The 24,395-nt window shown below is 39.4% G+C and overlaps 1 protein-coding gene across 1 annotated transcript in view; it reads right to left on the bottom strand.

Annotated features, from left to right (window-relative positions):
- RUNX1T1 (RUNX1 partner transcriptional co-repressor 1) overlaps nt 1-24,395 on the bottom strand; it is a 218,024-nt gene that overhangs the window by 91,874 nt on the left and 101,755 nt on the right. The window contains 2 exon segments of the mRNA XM_081817130.1: nt 10,330-10,520; nt 16,383-16,451. Coding sequence (XP_081673256.1) covers nt 10,330-10,520; nt 16,383-16,451 — 260 coding nt within the window.

The following is a 24,395-nucleotide window of genomic DNA, read 5'->3' on the forward strand; positions in this document are numbered from 1 at the left end:
GAGTCCATCGTCTCTCATGGTTCGTCTACCCCTCCGATTTCCCCCGCTTCATTCTTCCCCTCCCGCTACCTTCTTCTTCTTCTTTTTTTTTTCTTAACATATATTGCATTATTTGTTTCAGAGGTACAGATCTGAGATTAGCAGTCAATCTCATTTTGCGAACAAATAAAGGGGCTCCTATAGGCTTTTAAAGTGCTGGGAGCCTCTAAACTCCAGAACTCTGGTTTAAAACGTAGAACTCAGCTATACATTCTTATTTCTTTACCATTCATTAATTATGGCCCAGTGAAGGGGCGGGGGGAATTTAAGAACTCAAACTATGGTCAGTGGGAGGGGTTTTAAGTGAACATAGTTGAGGAGATTTAGAGACTTGGTTTGTATGTTAATGTCATAAATAAAAATGGGATTAAAGCAAAGTAATTTTTCTCCTACTTCGATTTAATTTATCCAGGAAAATATTTCGAGAGATGTGTACCTCTGGATCAGAGGTTTCTACCATAACTTAGAAGCCCTTCTCTGTCAAAATTAATGCAATCACATTGTGTGTGTAATGGTCCTAACAAAGCCATGAACAACATGAGCCTGGCCCATCCTTCAGAGGAGTGAAGTATGATGCTCAGCGCCCACAGTGAAGTTTACTTCCTTGAGGTTTGGCATTTAGAATAATGCCAGCTGGATCCTGGAAGAAACTCAACAAATAAGCAAAATTCCTAAATTATATCAGAAAATCCCAATTAGAGAACAGAGACCTGGATCGAAAACAATATTTTAAGGAAATTAAACATCTAATCTGAGTCAAGTGGCTTCTTTAGGAAATAGCCTGGTGTGAGTCTTATCCTTTTTCTGGCAGAGGCTCAGTTTGGCAGACACAAGGGTGGTAACTGCCCAGCACTTCAGATTGAAATCAGATGTAGGCAACCTTCTCAATTTAAGCTGATTAAACACACAGACTAAACCAGGTAATTACAAATGCATGTGCTGGGGAGTGGAAAGAAGGGACAGAATGGGAACTTCTTTATTTTTTAAAAGTGTTTTCAAAGATGGGAACAATTTTATAAATAAAAAAGTGGAATGATGCCAAATACAGAAACAGATGTTTTGGATCATGAAGCTGCTGGGAACTGAGCTTTCTTGCCTAGCATCACTGGGTTCTGACCCAGGATTCAAGAGCTCTGGCTAGTTTCACCTCTAGCCCCATTCCGAGGTTGTTCGATTCCATTCATTTACCACCCACCCCCGGGGGACAAAAACAACCTTCAGCTGTAGGAAAGTACAACAAAGAGCAATTCAAATGAGCTAGTGGGGGGGAAAAAGCTACATATTTTTATTGCTCTTAACACGGCATGGCAATGAATGTGTGGGGAACTTCAGCGCAAGAGTTCCATTTATAAAAAAAAAAAAACTCCGAAGTGCATATTCCTTTTTAAAAGCTCATTAGAAAACAGACAAAGGAATTTCTATTAATACATTTCTCTGGGTGGCTCTACTGAATTTCCTGTTGGCTCATCCATACTTGCAAGAATGATGCCTCACCGGGGGCACTCGGCCACTCAACCATCACACTTCTGGGGACAGCGGAATGTGTAGAGTCTCGTGAGTACCCTAATTTGGATCATTTGAAATTTCTAAGCTTTCTGCTGTTCACAAAGGTGGAAAGTGCAAACTGTGTATAATACCCAGGGGTGTATCAACAATGGTTTAATCTAATTTTAATTTTTCAATTTATGCTTTTTATATTCAGGCTAGTATTTCCTGATAGTTGTTTGTTCGTTTCTTTCTTTCATTTTTCTTCCTTCCCTCCTTCTCTTCCTTCTTTTTCCTTTCTCCGATCAATCCATCCATCCATTCATCCATCCACCCATCCATCCATCCATCCTATAACTGAGCTTCCCTCTCAGTCCTCTAAAGAATGATGCTGGCAACTGAATTACCGTGACATGTAGAAGGCTCAAGAATACCATTTCATAGCAAATTTCATTTCCAAAATTCATGGCACTTTATAGTCTTCCCTTATTTGTGATATTATTATTCCCTTTCTGGCATAAAGAGTATTTTTCCCCTGATCTGAAAAATGGGAGTCAGCCATTAACCAAAGTTAGGCTGTGACTCCAAGAAAATGAGGCTGAATACAACCCTCCCTTTTGCTAAATGTGCTAATACTACAGATGGAAAGGGAAATAATGAACTGAAGCTTCGAAATGCCAAAGTTTTGTGTCAAAGATTGTTGCTACTTTGTTTCATACCAGCCATTCTCTTCATCCCTAAGAACAAAATTGTTTCCTTCTTCCTATTTTAGATACACTGAGAATGGTCTTTCATAGCCCTACCTGGAAAGTAATATCCTTTCTGGTTCTTTCTGTTGGCAATTCTTTTTCCAAGAAACAAAACATTTTCTCCTGATTACTTTAAGTCTCTCCAGGTCTATACTCACCTACAATTCTCCAGAAAAACTCTTGCATGCAAATGATGCTCAATGAGTAAAACTGAATTATTACAATTAAAATTCCCAAAATATAAAGAACTCTACAACACACGGACTTAAATTCACAGTAAGATCACATCTTACATTGGCCCTGCACAACACAGTTGAAATCCACTTTCAAATACATTCTGCAGCTTAGGAAACTGAGGCCCAAAGAATAAATAACTTTTACAGTAAATGACTTGCCTCAGGTCACGCAGATATGAAACTATATAGCCAAGGTTTGATTCACCCAGGCCTTTGGACTGCAAATCAAACACATTCCCCCAAAGTGCCACACTCTGTCCATTTTGGATATTTCTTAGAGCCTGTCTTAGCCGGAATAAGGTTAGAAGGGTGCTTCACTCCTGAAGGCAGACAGAGGTTGGTGCAGAAAGCTGGAGCTCCAAAGACAAAGTATCATGGTGTGCAATGGAAAGAGCTTCCGATGTTGAGTGGCTTCAGTCAGCCTGTCTCGGGTTTCACTTCCAACTACTTCACTTAGTGGCCTCAGAACCATGGGGCGAAGTACTTAACCCCTCAAGCGACAGTACCTACAACACGGGAATGATATAACTGCATGGTTGTTGAGGATGATGTCAGGGCTAAGCACGGTGCCTGATGTTCAGGAAGTCCTGAATCAAATGGCAGAATGTAACAGTCTTGGCACTGGCCAGAAGAAAACAAGACAATCTCAATCGTTTCAGGGTACGTGGCCCCATGCCTCCCCCGACAGACACTGACAGCTGCGTAGAAAACACATCAGCTTACCTCCCCTTCCGCTTCATCAGTGACCACTTTTTCTGTACCCTCACTGTCCTCAGACCTTCAAAAACTTCGCCATTACTGACCATGTCCCCATTCCTCTTTTCTGAATTCCCCTTGTTGAAATTCCCTCTAACTTTTGTGTTGAGATACTCAAATTCTGTTGTTACACTGTAACCTCTTTTTCTGTTTGTTCATTTCCCTCTAAATATTTGGCAGGAGGGGGACGCCTGGGTGGCTCAGTCCGTTAAGCGTCTGCCTCCGGCTCAGGTCATGATCCCAGGGTCCTAGGATCAAGCCCCACATCGGGCTCCTTGCTCAGCAGGGAGCCTGCTTCTTCCTCTGCCTGCCAGTCCCCCTGCTTGGGATCTCTCTCTGACAAATAAATAAATAAAATCTTAAAAAAAACCCTGATTCTTTAAAAAAATAAATAAATAAAAATAAATATCTGGCAGGAGGGGGAAGCTGGCATAAAGGTAAGAAAATCTTTTCCTTCCTATGCTCTCCCTCATCAGCCCTCCTCATGGTTTCAGCTATCAGCTGTAACAAAATGACACTCCGACCTGTTTCTCCAGCCCTTTTTTATTTCCTTCCTGAGCTACTTTCTGGAACTCCATTCACCCACTAATCTACCACGATGCTCCCGTCACCCAAGTCAGTATTCCCTAAACCTGACTCTCTGGTGTGGTCTGCTTCAGTCACTGGCAACACCCACGTTCAAGACTTTATCATCTTATTAGAAACTCCTCTTTCTTTGATTCAGTGCCAGTCCCCACAATCCTGCCTCCATGGTCTCTCCTCCTAGCTTTCCAAGCTCACAGTTACTATGCAAGTTCCTTCCCTGCCCTTCCTGGTAGAATAGCTTCTTAACTGGTTTTCCATTTCTCTCTCTGATACACACTGCTCACCTGGAAGGTGACTTGGTTATAAAATACTTCTACTCATCTCAACAACCTTACAAACTGAGACACATAAACATTACCCTAGTTTTACAGAAATGAAAACCAAAGCTCTAAGAGGTGAGTCACTCTAGACCATTCCAGGTCCAGCACTCCATCCACTATACTGTGAACATCTGTGGATGCAAACAGCTGGCCTTTTAATATGAAACAACCACAAAAAATCTTATTGTAACATAGAATCACGGTTTATGCTCTGACAGCTCCAAACTGTTCTTGGGATCAGTGGGTCTGACAGGATCACGGGGCCTAACAGGAACCATGATGTGAGACTCCTGGGCTGTAACTGTGTCGTAACTAATTCTACAGCAGCTACTGAGGTCGAGTTTCTATAGTTTGGTACATACTGCACAGAGTCCACTGGGGGTGGTTCCATTAATTCTAGAAGGAGTAAAGAAGATGAACCTCCCAGAGTGACTGGCTCACACTGTCAGGGCTTAGCACGTTCTGGAAATATAAAGCTTTGATCAGTGTTTCCCTTTAAATGCAACAAAAATGTCCAACTTCAACGTAAACTGTGTGGTTCTGCACCTATATTGGAATAATAGATAAAGGCCATTTTAATCTGGAGAGAGGCGGATATCAATTTGGTGGCTTAAAATTCAAAACTATTTAATAGTATAATTATTTACTCTTTGTTCTCTGCCCACTTGCAGTCATTCGCTTCTATCCCCAAGCTAGAACTGGTTATGGATCTCAAAGAAGAGTTGTAGCAGGTTCTTTGGAAATAGGCCCATTCTGACAGTGTTCATTGGGGAAAAAAACTATATAGGGATGGGAACCAGATATGAATATGAAAAAAATAAACAGTTTAAGATGGCCAGATTGGGTAAATTTCCTTTTTTTAAATTTTGATTTATAATGCTGGCAGTGTATTCTAGGTGCAATACGTTTTATACACTACAAAAGAGAGAGAGGGAGAGCATGAGCAGGGGGAGGGGCAGCAAGAGGGGGAGCAGCAGACTCCCCGCTAAGCAGGGAGCTGGATGATGTGGGGCCCCAGTCGATCCCAGGACCCCCGGACCATGACCTGAGCCGAAGGTAAACGCTTAACTGACTAAGCCACCCAGAAATTATCATACTGCTTAAATGTCTGCCCCAAGCCCAGCATTGTTCTACTATAATAACAATTATTAGTCTATAAAACCAAGAAAAGTTAGAGAACTAGGTAGGAATAATCTGAAGGAAGTCCAATGAAGAAATAGATACACTAATATACAATCAGGAAAAAAAAATTCCTCTATTGCCATGTGGCTGTTAAGAAGGCAGCCCGTCTGGGTTGAGGGCCAGCTCACACTTACTGCTGAGACCCTGAGCAGAGGCCGAACCTCCCAAGACTCAGCTTTCCTCGGCTGCAAAATGAGGTCAAGAGCACCGTCTACACTACCTGGACTCACAGGAAGAGTAAATGTGCTACAGCACAGAGAATACAAGAAGCAGTTTCTACTACGCCTGGTAGAGTTAAATATTCACCGCAGGTCTGCCAGTTTCACCTCAGGCCAGACAAACTTCCTGCCACCCCCACCAACTATGCTAAGTGAGGATTTCTGCATGCCAGGGAGAGCCTGGTGTACAGGACTGGCCTGTCCTGGCATGAGCATCCCCTTTTCCTCTGAGAAGAGCCCCAGGATAGATGATAACCAGCCCCCCCAACCCACCTCTGGGGCAAATAATACTTGTGCCTAGTCATTCCGGACTCTACACCTTCTTACTGCTCTTCTCCCCAGTTCAAGATTTTCAACTCCTGTCTCCTCCTTCTGGAATTTTTCCATTCTTTACTGCCTACTTTTCAGAAGCACTGGTTTTCCTAAGCAGAATGGGCATTAGTAGGTCCATTGTACATGTGTGAAAACAGGTAGAAAGAGGAAGGCTAAACTCAGAAATCATAGAATGAGGTATTCATGAGCATCAGCCCTTAACACAAACAGCTCAGAAGAAACTCAGTCTAGAGAGCTGGTCTTCTGATGCTGAAGCTCAGATTCCTTCTTGAAGTCCCTATGAAGGGGAGAATAATTATTTTGTGCATTTATATTATCTACATATGCATTTTTGTAGTTTCAGATTAGATCATGTATGATCTAAGTAAGAGATGGGTACATGTCTATAATAGCAGATGGCTTCAAACTAAGGGAGAGAAGGGAGAAAAAGACTTGTTTCAGTCAGAAAAGCTTAGTGTATTTTGTGATGCAGGACTGTGGGAAATATGAGCAGATAATGATGCCTTGCATTTACAGCTCTCAAAACACTTTGAATTAAAATGCAGGAATAAAAAAAAATCCTCAAAACACTGTGTGTCAACTATTCTTCAATAAAAAACAAAAACAGACAAAAAACTTCTAAACACTCCTGCGAGTACGGTAGCAAAAAACACCTCATTCCTTAAGAAGACATAAAGACTCACAGCAGTGAAATGATTTGCCCCCGGGTGCTTGAAACAGTAACTGAGCTGGAGCCAGGATTCAGGTCCTCCTCTTGGATTCTTTTGCCCCCATGCACCTGCCCTGGAGCTTTGCTAGCAAAAGATGACCATCAAATCGCCTGAGCATGGCCTTTAAGTGGTGTGGCCATATAATTCATTATACAAACCAGAATACTTGAGAATAAAAGGGACCATTTGGTAATTACATGGGACAACAGGGGTAAACCAGGACTGTGTCACTCAAACTGGGAGGTATGGTCACCCTGTACTCCGCCTTTACATACTACTCTCCTGATTTTCACATTGAACAGCACAAGCTATTTAAGACTTTGTGCTATTTACGCTTTCCAATTCACAGAGGCAATATGTCTAGCTGGATTCAGTCATTGATTTGAGTTTCTTAAAATGTTTTAACTTGTGTTGTTTATGCACACACAAAAAAATGAAGGTTACCTCTTCTATCAACCCTCTCCCCCAAAGGAAAAACATATACCCCGGGCAGATCAAAGCCAGTTGAGTTTCTGAAGATTGTTCAAGTAAGATCCCCTGACGTGTATATCCCAAACCCCTCTTCTGGACGCCCTCTTCTTTCTTCCTTAACAGCCAACCCATCAAGAAATGCTGCCCGTTTTATCTCATGGGTTCCCGGCCAACAGATACAATTTCCTCCACCCCCAGTGCCACCATCAAGCATCTTCATCCCCATCTGTCTCCTGAAACAGATTGGTTCCTCCTTTTCGTTTCCTCTAGCTTCTCTCCACACTGCAGCCTGAGTGAGCCTTCCCAAACACTCACCAGCCCCAGAGCCCTCCTGTTCTCAAAGCCTGGCACGGCTTCCTTTTCCACCTTTTCTCTTCCACCTGCACAGAGGCGCTGCCGTGCCCCCTGCCCAAGGAAACAGTGATGAAGCAATGGGGGTGGAGGGAGAGGGGAGCAGCTGCTGACCAGTTCCTGATTACCCTTCAGTACCACACGAAATGAAACCCAAGTTCCGGAAGCTTTCACACTGAACCTGTTAAGACTCTTATAATTTAGTGATGTGCCTCCTCTAATGAACTGTACTCTACCTGAAAGCAGAGGTATCATCCTCCCCGGCAGAGAATAAAAGCTCAAAACTTTGTTATTGAAAGAATACATGAATACATGGAGAGGAGTAATTTAGAGTTCTACGTATTGAATCACAGACTGCCCTGGGCAGGTCACAAACACGACTTTTTTTTTTTTTTTAAAGGAATGCCCATTAATTTCTTAGTACAGTTTTTAAATCAATGGTTGCTATATTTAATGGGATTTTTTTTAAACCAATTACTATGGCAGCCAGACCTCCTACGTATTTTTCTAAGAAAACAAAGAACAATTTATCAAATTTCTACAGTACAATACTAGATGGGTCTTATTTGGGGTTGAGTAGCTAAAATTCAAGAAAACCCCCTGAAACAGAAGAGAGTTCTGAGAAGTACCTGAACTCTCTTCTCTGCACATCAGCTGGGCCAAGCAGTCTTGGCCTAAGAGATGCCCACCCTGGGGCCAACCATGGTGAAGGCTGGAATAGGGAGTTATATCCTAGCCCAAGAGAGCCAAAGTTCTGGTTCTGTCCCGGAGGGGCCCACGGAGCTTTATAGACTTGAGGTGACTTGCAAGCATCACTGCTTTTATCAGGTCACTTTTATCAGGTCATTTCTATGAAAAGGCGTATATTCCTCAGTATGAGGAAAGAGCAGACTAAAGAAAAATAATGTGTTGGAGTCAAAGTTTTGCTCTCACTCATAAATTAAAAGTAAAGAATCCCTAAGGGGGAAAATAAAAAAAGTATTTACCTATAAATTTGGGCAAAAGGTAGAGCTGACTAACCTTACTCCACCAGGCACTCAGACTATTCTCAGACCCCGTCATTCCTCAGAAGAAGTAGCAACATTAATTTAGGGCTAGGGGATTCACTTCTGTCAAGTCCTTGGTCAAACCACTTTTATAGTATGTGTGTGTACAGACTTTTGTCCAAGTCTAGAGGAGTCTCAGCTTCGTTCCAATGAAATCTCTCTTCCACCTTTTGCTCTCCTATTCTCAGGAAAATGTTTACATTGCTTTTGAAGAAAAGAAACTCAATTAATGGAGGGATCAAGCCCCCCACCCTGACTCTAAGTTTTTAAAGAGGTACTCCAGTTTAAAGAGAAGAAAAGTAAGAAATCAGGCTTAAGTTGCCTTTTAGATGATCTGCATCCAAAAATGACCATAAAGACCCTTATGTCTATAAATGTTAAATACTAGTGTCAAGATCATGTATTTTTCTGGATAGATGTCAGGAATAAAGGTACAAAGCTTTTAGCCACTGAAGGAATACAGATTTCCCAAATACAAATACAAAAATTCCCAAATATTTCCCAAATACAAAGACTTAGTTCTCAATTTCTTCCTAAACATCCATCTTTAGAATTTAGTGGCCTACAGAATACTCTTACTATACGTAACAGCCCTAAAGTGTTGTGTAAGTGATAATGTTTCAGTGAAGGCAACTACTGTGCTTCATGGTGTTACTAACTTAAATGGAGCAGGACAAATTCTCTCCAAAGGATGTTGTCGGAAATTTAAAAAAAAACAAAACAGAAAATAAGGTCCTTAAATATCTTAGCCACAAGATGCCAATAAAATTGAATTTATGTCTAGCTTAATTCGACAATGGAAAAGTCAGCAGTTAAAGAGTAAACTTCCCTTTGTCCCTCTTTTCCTGAGAAACTTTCAAATGTTGAAAATCAATTCCTTTTGTCCCCTTGTTATTCATCTGCTACACATTAAATAGAAACTCTGGGCATCGAGTGATTCCCGCAGGGTCTTTCATCTACAGAGATGCCTGGTACAAATTAAATTCTTACTCTCCCTCACAAATTATAGATATGTATCGTAGTAGACCATTGATTTATCAGTTGACGCTCTTGCTAGTTCAGCTCGGTGAGACTAGCTAACTACGGTCCTTTATCTGAGTTACTGTAGGGTGGGGGATGATTGTGAGGCCGCATTAATTAATGCGAAGCATTACCATGTTGTTCTGACTTTGCAGGCTCTATTTTAAAAAGCATTCTGTTAAGTACCGTGTTTTAGTTACTTCCCAGATCCTTGAGCCATCTGGGCTACGTGCGTGTATTTTAATACACTCAAACAAAGCACCTCTGGTGGTGAGGTGATGGACAACATCGTGGTTATTACAAATCATGTGGAAAAAAGAGACTGTGCAGAGGATCGCTTAGAAAGGTTGAGCTGATGCAGAGGCCGTCTTCGCAATGGAATTTAGGACCAATAGTGAAGGGAGGGGCTGCGATGCCGGCCCCACAGTACCTCTTTGGAGAGCATGTCTGCACAGGGCATCTCTACCGAACCCCTTCTATTAGAAGGAAACCACACACACATGCTGACAGACACGTGTGACACAGCTGAGTCCGAAGCCTCTCAACAGTGCTAGGAAGTTGTGAGCACTTCCCACCAAAGACATTAAAAACCTTTCTTGGCAGAGTCGTCCTTATAGGTCTTTAATAAAGACAATATTTGCTCAAGCTCTTGATGGATTCCACAAGTGCTAGAACTCCCCCCAAATTATTCTGATCCCCACCCCGCCAAAGATCGGTTTGTCTAAAATCCAATACCCGCTTTTATTTGTGACCTCCTGGACTCAAACCCGAGCACTCGCATTAGTGGAAATGATCTGCTTGCCTTGGAAGCCCCTGCCAGCCCCTCACCTCGCTCGAATCCTCCTGCTGATTGATGACGGCCAGCGCGTCCTCCGCCGCCTGCCGCTTGGCCTCCGCCACCGTGCGCTCCATCTTGGCGCGTTCGGTTGTGATCATGTCATGGGCTTTCCGCTCGGCCTCCGACACGGCCTTCTGCAGCTCGGTCATCGCCTGGCGCTTCACCTCGTTGACCGCTTCCTCTGCGTGCCAGGCAGGCCGCACCGGACAAGAGAACATTTCCCTGTTAGCGCAGGACCCTGGATACTGATTGCTGTTAAACACAATTCTATGGGCGCCTGGGTGGCTCAGTTGGTTAAGCGACTGCCTTCAGCTCAGGTCATGATCCTGGAGTCCCGGGATCGAGTCCCGCATCGGGCTCCCTGCTCGGCAGGGAGTCTGCTTCTCCTCTGACCCTCCCCCCTCTCATGCTCTCTATCTCATTCTCTCTCTCAAATAAATAAATAAAATCTTTAAAAAAAAAAACAAAACACAATTCTATAGAACGGGCGTGACTCCCATCCCAATTATTGGGCAGTTCTCCTGGCTGTCTAAATAGCCAGCAGCTTTCTGAAATTCATTTTGGAAAACAAAGGGTGAGATCTTTTTTTTTTTTTTCCCTTTAACTTGCATGTCTGGGAATAATTTTTATGCTACTATAGCATCACTACAACTTTTCTACCAAACTAGTACCTCCAGAAATGATTAGGAGACCAGACTTAAGTAGCTAAAGGACAAAAGTCACCATCAGAAACCTGCCTGGATAATTCAGACACATTAAGGTGGTTTGCCACAAGGCCACAGGTTTAATATGCACATAGGGAGTGCATGTTAAAAAGCGTTCAGAAGAAAAGAGAAAGGGGATGGATTTTACACATATCCATACCTAAGTGCTAACAATTATTTTGCTGGTGAAACATACAGCACAATAGTAAAAGGTAATTCGTATGGCAATTATGTCGACGTAGACCTTGGAAAGAAAATCCAGGATGAAACAGATGATCTGGCTTTTCTTTTTCCTAAGTCATTTCCTGAGTCATGTGGATTTACGCCCTTTCAGGCTAAATGATAGGATTCTTTAAAAAATCATTTTCTCATTTCCCAGTTTTAAGCTGTTGCCCATCTACTCAATCAAATATATACACAGCTTCGCATAACCAACTGTTGCACTAGACAAACATAATTGAATCATACCAGAGGCCAAAACAATCAGGCCTGCCTACAAACCTGCAAGGTGTCAAATTAGCTCTTTATTTTTGGCTGTGGAAAGGGTGCAAAGATTTGACTAATGTACAATATGAGATTGACAACTAAAACAAGTAATTTCCATTTAAAAAAATTAATTGTTCTAATTAACAAGGGAAAATATCCTCCCCCTAAATTAGTTTATCTAATTTTCATCTTTATTCAAAGCAAAATGACAATGATTAATTGAAAATTTAATAAGCAGTAATTATTAACTTGGCAAACCTAGTACCAATTAACACTCTATTAAAACTAATTATGACATGTTTCATTCAAGTGTTTGCACTTAATTGTTTCACCCACTTAAAAAGCACCTTAATTAAATGTTCTGTTTAATTAAAAACATAGATTCCTAATAAAAAAATATTTTACTATAGATTAAAAATGTAAGAGATGCAAATACTCCTATGGTTTCTTAAACGTCTATGGTTTATTTCACACATCTATAGCCCAGGCCTTGAGGATCATCAAAAGCCCTCCACTAGTAATTAGCTGGCATGACTTTTTTAGCCTCTGTCACGCCAGCCACATTATTTCTGAAGTTCTTCCGTCTGTAATTACTGTCTGCTAGGTTTTATAAACTAAAATATAAGGGAAAGATCCAGACTGGAAATATTAACTAAAATATGTTAAGCCTTTGTTGGTTGCTCTAAGATATGCCATTTAAAATCTGGATAGAAAGAGTACTGCACAGAGCTTGCAGCTCTTTCTTCACCAGGAGGTGAAAAGATGCCTTTATTACCCTATCATACCAGGGAAGTACTGCCCTTCTAACTAGACAGCCAGGGTCTAATTTAGTTTGAATATTCAAGGTGAATTAAAATTCTATCTAAGTGGTAATACAGGACAATAATTTTTGCTTACGATCAAAGCTGTAGCTTGACTAATTGTGTATGCAAATCAGGCAATTTATATTTAAATTATGCATTCCTATTCTAATCCCACAGGCATATACAGATCAGCAAAGAGAGTTGGTAGGACATTTGCAAGGTGCTTGAATATTTATTACCAACTGCAAACATTCACTGATCGTTTGAAAAAGAAATATACTGAAGAAAACACTCGGTTGTGATTTGAAAACCATATTTACGTTAGATTTTTCCCTCGATTTTATGAAGACTTTTCATACCTTTACGGTGTGTTCTGTTATTTTTGCTGTTGCTTTTAAAAATAGTAATTATAGGGGAAAACGGATGTGGCCTTCAACATTTGTTAGGACCCAAAATATTTTTTTATTTTTAAAGATTTTATTTATTTATTTGACAGAGAAAGACACAGCGGGAGCAGGAACATAAGCAGGGGGAGTGGGAGAGGGGGAAGCAGGCTTTCCATGGAGCAGGAAGCCCGATGCGGGACTCGATCCCAGGACTCTGGGATCATGACCTGAGCTGAAGGCAGACGCTTAACGACTGAGCCACCCAGGCACCCGAGGACCCAAAATATTTAAAAATGTGTATTGTTACGCTATTACATTGTTATACTCTTACTGGGGTAACATGCAGAATTTGAATGGGGTTTGTGAGTTACATACTGTTAACGTCCTGATTTTGGTAATTGTACTATAGTTACATAAGAGAATGTCCTTGTTCTTAGGAAATACACACTAAAATGTTTAGGGTAAAAGGGCATCAGATCTGAACTTACTCTCAAATGGTTGGGGGAAAACATGCATAACAGAGAAAGAAAAGGAGGGAAGGAAAAAGGAAAAGAAAGATATTGAACCAAATACAGTAAAATAGGGAAAACTGGGTAAAAAGAATAAGGCAATTTTTTAATACCATTTTTTGCAACTTTTCTGCTAGTCTGATATCATTTCAAAATAAAATGGTGCTAAATATTGTATGATATACTTTCATGCACAGAACATACTTTCTGCAATTATATTTCCTGTGAAAAAGGATACCCTGGTTATACTACATTGAATTTTGAGAGCTCTACCCCTTTGATATTTTTCAAATGCTTTAAACTTTCTTTTATTTACTTATCTTTTGCCACAAAGGTAATGTATAATACTTTGATTGCAAAGACATACTTTACAGGTTTTCTTCCAAAAAAAATTTTGCCCACAGCAAATTTTAGAATCTTGGGGAAAAAAGCTTTCAAATTGTAACAAGCTGAGTGCAGATGTCACATTTTGACCTCAGTGTTTTCATCATGCTGGATGCCTTGACACTGTGAACACTAGAAATGCTTTTTAAGACGCCTATAAAGATAAATATTATAAGCAGTTATTCAAGATTTCCAGATGAAACTGTCGCCTGTACTTTGGGGATTTAACATACTCCTTAATATTAGCATCTACCCATAGAACACTATCCCCAAACTGTTTTTGTGCAGCAGATTAGGGATACTGGTGTGAGAATAACACAATACACACATGTAATCGACCCCACTTCCAAGTCCTATTTTAGATTGAAGCCCTAAGATAGAATATAGGCACATCTAAAAAATGTTCTGGGCATTCGTTTAATAAGGTTTAACGCTTCTTAGAGAGTCCATGGACATAACAGAAGCAAGGATTGTTCTTTCTCTACTTGTGCAGCCCCCACGATGTCAAGTATACCCAGAATTAGTTTCCGAAACCCACAAAACAGTGAAGAAAAATAAGAGTGGACTCAATAGATTACAACATGTCAAATTTTTAAAGAACCTGATTAAGTGGCAAATATATAGTGCAGTTTTGAATCTGCTTCCAATTGCTTACCACTTATGGTAGGACTTCCTTTGTGCAGAGCTATTCAAGTTGACTTTCCAACAAAGGTGGTATATTCAGAAAAATCTGCTCTCGCATAATAGCAGTCAAACAAAGACTTGAGCAGATAATAGCACAGAAAAAGAATTTGGATTACACAAGGCTTTCCTGTCAATTTTTCTTTATGAACTATCAAGGATTTAACTTCAATACACATAAATAAAGGAAATGCAGAGAAAGACTCTCTCCCTCAACATAAAATGTCATCCTTCTGCTGTCCAAAATGGCAATTCTTTGTGTCTCTTGTTGGAATAAGTTGCACTGACAGCTTAAGAATGGGGAAGAAATAGTGGTCAGAAAGAAGATGTAGCAATTCTTTTTCCAGCTAGGTGACACGCGGCACATTTTAACAGCTTGGGAGTACCCCATGACCCAGGAAGAAATCTTAGAGGTGATGCTGTAAATCTGGGAAGACTATGCAGCTTAGCAACATATATAACCTTTAAGCTGAATATCTACCTGATTTGCATATTGGACATGCAAGAGAGCCTTCTGGTTCTCAATGTAAGCTACCAGGTCTAGCATACTATCAGATTTTGAAACTCCTTATCACTCTTACAAAAATAGGTATTTTTTTTTTTTAAAGATTTTATTTACTTATTTGAGAGAGAGAGAATGAGAGAGAGTACATGAGAGGGGGGAGGGTCAGAGGGAGAAGCAGACTCCCCCCCGAGCAGGGAGCCCGATGCGGGACTCGATCCAGAGACTCCAGGATCATGACCTGAGCCGAAGGCAGTCGCTTAACCAACTGAGCCATCCAGGCGCCCCAAAAACAGGTATTTCTTAGAAAATCTTTAAAAACACTTGGGTAAGAGCCAAATGATCAGAGCATCAGCCAAGTTGTAAAGAACTACGGACAGAGGTGGATCAAATTACAACCCCAAGAGACCCTTTCCTTCACTATTTCCCCTTGATTAGGGATCCCAGCCCTACACCCATCTGACCCTTTGCAGAAATAGCATTTTCCAGTTTCTCCAGTCAAACTATTTTAATAGCTGGAGTTTAGAGCAGCTCAAAGCCACAGTATGTGTCTGGCACATCATCTTTAACTCTTGAAACAGGTTTTATGCTTCTCTCCTGAGTCAGTTTTTGCAAGGTTTTGGCTCAACTTTTCTAAGTATTGGTGTTCCCCCAAGATTCAGCCAGATCCAAACCTTCCGCAGTCAGTGTGTCACTGGGAACTTTAAATCAGCCCCAAAATGGAGACCAGTATCTCTTAATAAAAATCTGATCGTGTACACAGGAGGAAAATATAGAAGTTTAGCAACTTTGTCATTTAATTTAGGAAACAATTTAGTTCTGGTCACTGAATATTAATTAGCCCAGAAGATCAATTTTAAATATTGGTTGTAGTCATAAGTCTGGGAGTACCTCAACAAAACTAGTTTTGTTAGGATTTTTTAAAGAATTTTGGAGACGTGCCAATTCTATCTCCACTTTTAAAAATCAGGAGAAAGGACTGACGTACGCAATTTAATTTCTAAAACATTAGTTTTTTTTTTTTTTTTAAGAGTTTTGTTGTTGGTTTTTTTTTTTAAGATTTTATTTATTTGACAGAGAGACGCAGTGGGAGAGGGAACACAAGCAGGGGGAGTGAGAGAGGGAGAAGCAGACTCCCCACTGAGCAGGGAGCCCGACCCGGGGCTCGATCCCAGGACCCCGGGATCATGACCTGAGCTGAAGGCAGACGCCTAACGACTGAGCCACCCAGGTGCCCCTAAAACATTAGTTTTTCATTAAGAGTAAAGCGCATGCAAGCTGAGACCTCTTACACAAGCTTTTAGCCCGAAACTATGAGAGCACCTGAAAAACAGGGGTTTACAACAGAAACACTGTCCGACGGTCAATTACGTGGCACTAGCAGATGTTCCTCGAATGAAAACTATTCCGTGTTCTAATCAGGTCCGGTGGAAGGATATTAATTAGGATTTTAAATTTTTGGCTTGTGGCGGGGGGACTGTTCTGTTTTTGCTGTCGTTAGCAGGAAAGGCCCTCCTTGTCGCTCCTCCCATCGCTGCATGAACACAGCTGGCACAACACTAGACTCGTGTTTTTCAACAGTTCTTACCAGCTTTCTTCCAGATCTCCTCTGGCACGTATCCAGAAGCAGGCCTGTGAAGGAATTCCCGATGCGCATCTAGGAAAAGGATGCAAAGCGGGTGGGGAGAGGAAGAAAGCACCATAAGCACGTTATGTCATTACACAGAATAGAAGCAAGCAACTTCCCATTCTCTTGGCTGCTCTACAAAAACATCATTCTAAAAGGCTGAGCATTTCACCTCTAGAAAATAAACACAAATAGCAAGGCCAGTCATCAGAGCTCAAGGAAAACAGAAGGTCATTGGCTTAAATGCCTTGTACGCTCAAAATTAAACAACTTCAGTGATTTCATTATCCAACAGGATGTCTGGGAGCACTGCTCCCAGAACCCCGCCACTCTGAGAATTTCTACAGGCATGTTTATTTTGTTCAAGAAAATAAATCGTATTTGGGAGTTCTCTTTTCAAGAGTCAGATTGGTAGTTAAAAAAATCAAATCTTAGGCTAATATAATTTTCACATAGCTCTGATACCACCACCTTTCAATAAATAGTGAGCCTTACTCCATGGTTAACCAGTTCTCCCAATGACTTCTTAAAAATCTCACTGGACACTAAACATTTTCACACAAATCGGATCGTAAGGATTTGACATGGGTGGAAGGAGGAAAGAATCATGAGAGTGGATTCAGAGATATTCAGTTAAAACAAGATTAGTACGTGCTTTCTAAAAGAGCCAATGACGTTTCACTTTAAATGAAATGCTGTGCTTATCCTTGTCAAATTTTAAAAGTTTGAGAAAACAGATCATAATAAGTTGATGTAGGAATGCTAACCTCCAAAATAACATGTTTGTGGAAATGACAGGACACCTTTTACATTTTTCTATATATGATAGAAAATAAACTGAAAGTGTACAGTCTTCCATAGTTAAAATATGTACTACACGTCTTCCATATTGAATTTTTCAACGAAAGCCTATGTATTTAGAGGTTTGGGGGCAGGAAAAAAATCATTTTAACTTTTATAAATAGAACAATCATTCAACCCGTGATAAATTTCAAGTAATTAAGATAGTCCCTTCATTCATAAGAAATGTCAAGTACCAGAATATAGATTATGGAAAACAGAAAAGCACACTCAATTTAGCTAGGTATATATATCATTTTACATTTGAATGCCTTAAATAGGTCTGAATGTTTTGATTCCTTGCAGGGTACACTGATAGTGGCTAAAACTGAAGATTTCCCCAACTATTCTGAATTAGGAAAAGCTTATTATAGCTTAATGAAGGGCATCTGGAAACTCTCTGTATTATCTTTGCAATGTTTCTTAAATCTGTAATTATTCCAAATATACAAATTCTTAAAACTTTACATTATAATTTCATGATTACATGATAATCAGATGCACTTGAAATACCCATTCTCATGATTATTCTCATGCACACAGTGATTTCTGTAAGGAAAATGATGAAAACCAAAATGTTTTTATTTAAGTAATTTTCATTCATAAAACAGCTAGATAAAACTGTGGTGCACACACAACTTCAAGGAAATGTGATGTGGCTAATTAGATTCATCAGGATTACCTTCCACACCACTACAACTATTTCCAGAAGAAATAAAAAAAGTGTAATCAAGTTCACATTTAACCATATGACACAATGAAACAGAGAGAAACCTATGAGAGCTTTTAAAGACGGTTTTCTAGGAATAGATTTTGGCTTTAGTGTAAGAATAGATATGTAAAGAAAAACCATGCCTTCTCCAAAGTAAAAAACAATTTTTTTTTTCCATTTATTGGATTAAGACAAGATCAACAGCTTGGTAAAAAGTATTTATAAATGGTCAATCATTATTACAGGGAATGGAAAGGTAATGTTAAGTCACCCAAAGGCCATGCATGAAAGAAACTACCGCCCCAGAGAGCATAAGTAAAAGAGAGTTCGTTCTAGAGCTCAGTGAAGTTGAATCTTGGCTTTGCCACCTACTAGTCAGGTGACACTGAGCAGGTTAGTTTCTCCATCTCTTAGTCACCACATCTGTAAAGTGGGGATACCAGTACAACATTTGAGTGCACTGCTGTGGAGACTGAAAGAGGTACTTCCTATTACATGCTCAGCATGGCACATCCCAAATTCTCACTGGACTTTAGATGTTATTACCCTCATAATTGTTATCACTGTTATTATTTAGTAGGCTGTCCAGTAAGAATGGATACTTATTTCCTCATCAATAATTAAGGTGGAAACAAGCACCTTAAAGTTTCTTTTTCTTCCAGCACTTAAATCCACATAGCACAAAACTTAAAAAGAAAGGAAAGGAAAAAAGAAAAACAAAAAAACCTCTCAAGAGACTTGGATTAAGCAATATACAACAGTAATTTTTTATTCACTGAGTATATGTCACTTGGGGATAGAAGTTATTTCCATAGTTAGTAGTTCGCTTAGTTCTTGTTGGGAAGTCCTCAAATTTCTTACATGATATTTGTATAAATTTTATTTAAAACTCATAAATATTTATAGTCCCCAAATTTACTCAAAGATAATGTATAAGGCTTAAATCAGGCGCCCACCTTCCCAGGAGCTGTACAGTAGATTGTGAGGGTCCATATACCACACTGGAAAGTTACGCAATATTTCAAGTTGGCTATATATCCCTAAAATTCTCAGTGACATATAGACTCAAACTGCACCTGACCTTGAAACCCAACAGAAACACCAAAGCCAATCAAGTAAAACTTTTCTTAATCCCTACTTTCTAAAAGAACTTCTTTTCAAAATAAGAATCTAAAGGCAAAAATATTTTTATATTCACAGATTTACATATATATGTAAATGTATATAAGAATGGAGCGATCAGATGTACTCCTCAGAATCTATTTTTGATACACTGATGAATACTACAATCGGAATACCTCAATCGCTACAGAAACCAAATGACTAATAAATATACTATCTTCACTTCTGTTGAAGTAGCAGCAATAACAATGTCTTTATGGGCAATACTGAGTTTAAAAAACAAAACAATCCTGAAGTTGCTCAATATTACAAGAGACAACTTCCCTCTGAGGACTTCTTTAATTTAGAATATTGACTGCTCTAGACAAACCTATGTAAAACACCTTACGTTTTTTTTATTTTTTTATTTTTATTTTTTAAGATTTTATTTATTTATTTGAGTGAGAGAGTGAGAGAGAGAGACAGCACAAGAGGGGGAGCGGGAGAGGGAGAAGCAGACTCCCCGCTGAGCAGGGAGCCCGATGCGGAACTCAATCCCGGGACTCCAGGATCATGACCCGAGCCGAAGGCAGTCGCTTAACCAACTGAGCCACCCAGGCACCCCGACACCTTGTGTTTTTAAGGCCCAGATTTCAAAGCAGCGAATTTTTATTTGCCATTAAATCTTGACCACCTATAAAACATTAGTTGCTATAAAATGGATAGTTGTATTAAAATGCAGTCATAGAAACAAAGACAGAAGAGCCTATAGGAGATGGTTTAAAGTGTGAAACATATATATATGTAACTACTGAAAAACTGCAAAATTATAGAAAAGTCCTAAATTGAGTTTGGCTTGTTTTGGGACCCAAATTGTTTGGGGGTGAGAGGAGAAGGAGCCTCCAGAAGAGAACATGTCTATGAAGAGAGGGACTGCGTCAAGGTGCAGGAGTAGTTATAAGAAACGTGGAAGAACAGGAAAAGCAATCTATGATGTAGGAGATGCAAGATGCACTACACTTACGACATAATGGGACCACTGGATACTAGAAACAGCAAGGGCTGCCATCAATACAGATGAAGGGATGAGCTGATAGCCTTTGGAGAACCAATGGGACCTCATTTGACCCAGGACAGCAAGGCTCAAAGCTTGGCAGTACCTAGGTATGGCCTTCATTCTGTAGTGGGCAGAATGAGGCTGAGAGCATGATAATATCTATCACAAAAAACCACCAAAAGAAAGGATGGGTTAAGTGAGTTCACCTTTACAAACGCTAGTTATTATTTTTAAGGATAATCAATTCAGAAACTTCAATATTATGTTTCAGAAGCCCAAACCAAACTTAGAAGCCAGAACTACATTAGGATTTCTGTTTTTAACAACAAAAATACCTAGTAGGAGGCAATCATCTCTTCTTGTTTTTAAAAGATGGGTATATCTATTACTCCCATCTTTTTAAACCCAATATACTTAAATACAGTGGGCACTTAAGATGAATGATCTTGAAACGAATTTCATGATGTGATTTCAAGGAATCAATACAAGTATACAAAACTCTAAACTTGTATATGCAGATATACTCTGAAAAACATGGTTGTGGTTTTTATAATCTGATAGTAAGACAGGATATATTTCTTTGGTTGGGAGCAAACTATTTTTCCATAGTCTTGTATTATGAATTAGGGTCCCAAAGGCACAACAGATTTAACTGTGTTTAAGACAGAATTCCCCTTTTCTAGTTTTTCTGCCTGTTAAATAACGAAGTCACCTAAAAATTACTGTTCGATGTATTTTCAGAATGAAAAAAATACTTAAGAATCTACTCTAATTTTATAATCTTGGATGCGAAGCAAGTTGGTTTCATGTACCCCTGTCCTTTAAAGTTCCTTCTGAGATTACGTATTAAAAGAACAATAGCACCCATTACTTTTATCACATCTACTTATGGGTCAGGCACTGTCCCATATGATTTATACCTATTAACTCATTTAATACAGAAACATCTATGAAGTATGTATTATTACCATTTGCATCTTATAGACGAGGAAACTGAAGCACAGAGAATTACTTGCCAAAGGTGACAAAACTAGGAAGAGGAGGAACTAGGTGTCTGAACCCAGAAAATCTGTGCTTTTAACCTTCATGCTAGATTACCTGAGGTTTTAGACAGTAATGAGAAATTCTGTAATTCAATTATATGACAATCATAAAGCTTGCTGGCCAGTGGAATTTTAAAATACCAATTTCCCTACCAGTCTACTTGAGGCAGGGATGGTATTAATTTGCCAAACTTAGAATTCCTGAGCTTTTTTATGAACGATCAACTGGACTTTTCATTCCATTTAAAACAAACAAAATGCCTCTTTCTGACATTTCTCTTTCTGGCAAGAGTCAAAACCTTACCAAAACACACATGAAAGTATTTTCAAAATTTCATACATTCTCATCACAATATCCAAACATTCAAAAAATTAAAAAAGGGAAAAATGTATTCCTATTTCAGAGATTTACGCCGCAGTCTCTGGATACTTCCTTTAACTCTAATGGTATAAAGAACTTCTTGAGAAACACAGAGGGAAAGCACACAAATACAAGATGAACTATAGGAAGATTCTAGAATAGTACACAGCCAGTAAAAAGAAAGTAATTTGAAGGAAATAAAATGTCAGGAGCCAAGAGAGTGATATGAACAGCACACTGAGAGAAAAGAGGAATGGAGACAAAGGAGGAGAAAAGCAGCCGCACAGAGACCCAGATCAACACTCAGGCCCATGAAGTGCTAACCAGCACCTACCCACCTATTTGGACAAAAGCAATTCTACTTCAGTGACCCTATGTGTCGATTCTGATGGCATTAGCTTCTCTTGGGTGAAATTCACCATGTAACAAAACTTAAGTGTACAAAAAACAAGTCATACTTTGAAAATAAAGACAATTGTTTTAAAAATTAGCTTTCTAATTTTAGTACTTGAATACTTGGAGTTTTCCTGGAAAGTGGGTAATAACAATAAAAATAATACAAATCTATGATCTCAAGGAAAAAATCTAATATTCTGAAGAGTCCTTCAAGATACCAACCTGTTTTTGAGTCAAAACAACATTATGGGCTCAGTGTGTACTCAATTTTAAAATTGTTCAAGAGGCTATACAAAATAGCCTTTATTTAATTAATATCTAGGGAAAACTCGCCAAAATTCAATTAGTAATAGATGAGTCATATTCTCTTACTAATCCCTCACACTGACTTAACACTATAGATATATTTCAAAAGTGAGAATGGGAGTAAGTTTAACAAGTACAACAGAGTGGTCACGGAGGTTACGTTCTCCTCTGTCCAGTCCCCAAATGCAATTTAAAAATGCTGAGTGTGTGTGTGTGTGACTGAAAACTGCCAATGTTTCCAAGCTAGGCAGGAAACCAAGGAAATATTTTGAACTAAAGATATCTCCTATAATATTATTCTGAAGTTCTGCAGGTCTCATTTGACCTCTGTAGCAGCTGCAGAAGAGAGAGAATTGAGCTAAAAGAAACACAGGTAATGTAACTGCAGGCTACAGAGCTCTATGTGTACATAAAGATACAAACACAGCCATAGTTCTTATCTATGCACACACACCCCATGACACACTTTCTGGAGGCAGAAATGAGACTCATCCGCCAGTAATCTCTGATCCTTTCTTTACACATCAATACATTCAACTCCAAAATCTAGGAGAGAACCTTCGAAAACAATGTGTATGAGTGTGGTCCATGATTACCAACCACCGTCTGTCTTAGAGCCACAGCCCAGCCCCACAAAACAAAACTCAAAGGCTTCGAGGCTAGGGAAGGGCGCACAATGAAAGGCCATGCGGGATGCTTAAACTTGCACACTGTGTGGCTTTTGACAAGTTACCTCTCCAGTTGGGATGGTTTCTAAAAGGCAGTCTAGGGTACTGTGGCCCTAACGAACATGACTGTTTATTAAAAGAAAAAAAGTCAGAGTCCAAACAAAGAAAGGAGCTTGTAGTCTTTGAATAATACAATCTACAAAAGCTTAAAGCCAAAGCAACCTTGTATGACCAAAACTATGAATTCATTAAGCATCATCGGAAATAATGTAATTTGGGTACTCCTAAGAAGTTTTTAAAACCAACTTTATTCTTTAAGTTAACAGGCAAACTAAACCCATCGTCCTCGAAAACAATATACATTTGCATCACCAGAATGTGTATGCAACAGTGTGATGATATAATGTGTCCTATATTTTGTGGGCTGAAAATAACTCACTTAGGCATGAAGTCCCATCAGTTTCTGAACTTTTTCTTTGACAGCAGACAGCAGATAATACTAATCCTGTCAGTTCAGGGGCCGTCTGGTCACTAGCTGTGGCCCCGCCTATCTTCTCCAATATATCAAAAGTTCATCGAGGGAAGGAAGGAAGGATTTTATTCCTTTATTACATTGCCTAACACAATGCCTGGCACATAGTAAACGTTCAATAAATAAGTACTGGCTCAACAAAATCAGTTCAATAAAGTAGGTTAAACTGAACACTTTTACTCTTAAAATTTTATTTAGTTAAGGCTTTCAATTTTTGTCTACACTGCATGGTTACAAATACCCCCTTTATTTGTCCTGAACAGATCCATCATGATTAATAAGTTTTTGTTCACAGTAAGGAAATAAAAAACAGGATACTTATTCAACTCTGCTCTAAATAGTTTTACATGGACCGATGTTGGTTCAAATTAAACCTATTTTCATTGCTTGCCTTAATGTATCCTAACAAATGCACATCTGTCTTTAAAACATGCTTTAGAATAGTACTTAGTAAAGTAAGTGACTTGGAATCTTTCTTTATATAATACTTATTATGGTAATAAGCATTCAGCATTCAGGGATTAGCAGGAATCCACAAACCTAAAGCACAAAGGGAACTTTATTGCCTAGGAATAATTTTAATAAAAAAGATAATATGATCAATAGCCAGGTAATAGACAAGTTTTTAATTTTTAATAATCAGCCCAGAGTGATAATGAGGCCAAAGTCATGAGTTTAATCTACACATGTGTAATTAGTTTTGTTTGCGGTGCAGACTGCGCCCTGAGTGAGTTGACAGGTGTGTGGCTAAACAAATAAGAAAACTGAGATGAGGGAACACGGATCAACACAAATCCGTATCCACTAAGTTTACTCAGATGGTACCCACGTGTCCTAGCCAGCAGTGTAAATGGTAACATCTTGATATTAATTGAGACAAAAGTTCACAGGCTACTCAAAAATTCTCCCAGGTTCAGGCTCTCTTTCCAGTATTTGTGATGATATTCTATTTATAACC

Source organism: Leptonychotes weddellii, chromosome 4, assembly GCF_054177405.1.
Source record: "Leptonychotes weddellii isolate Sample4059 chromosome 4, ASM5417740v2, whole genome shotgun sequence".
NCBI classification, from domain to species: domain Eukaryota; kingdom Metazoa; phylum Chordata; class Mammalia; order Carnivora; family Phocidae; genus Leptonychotes; species Leptonychotes weddellii.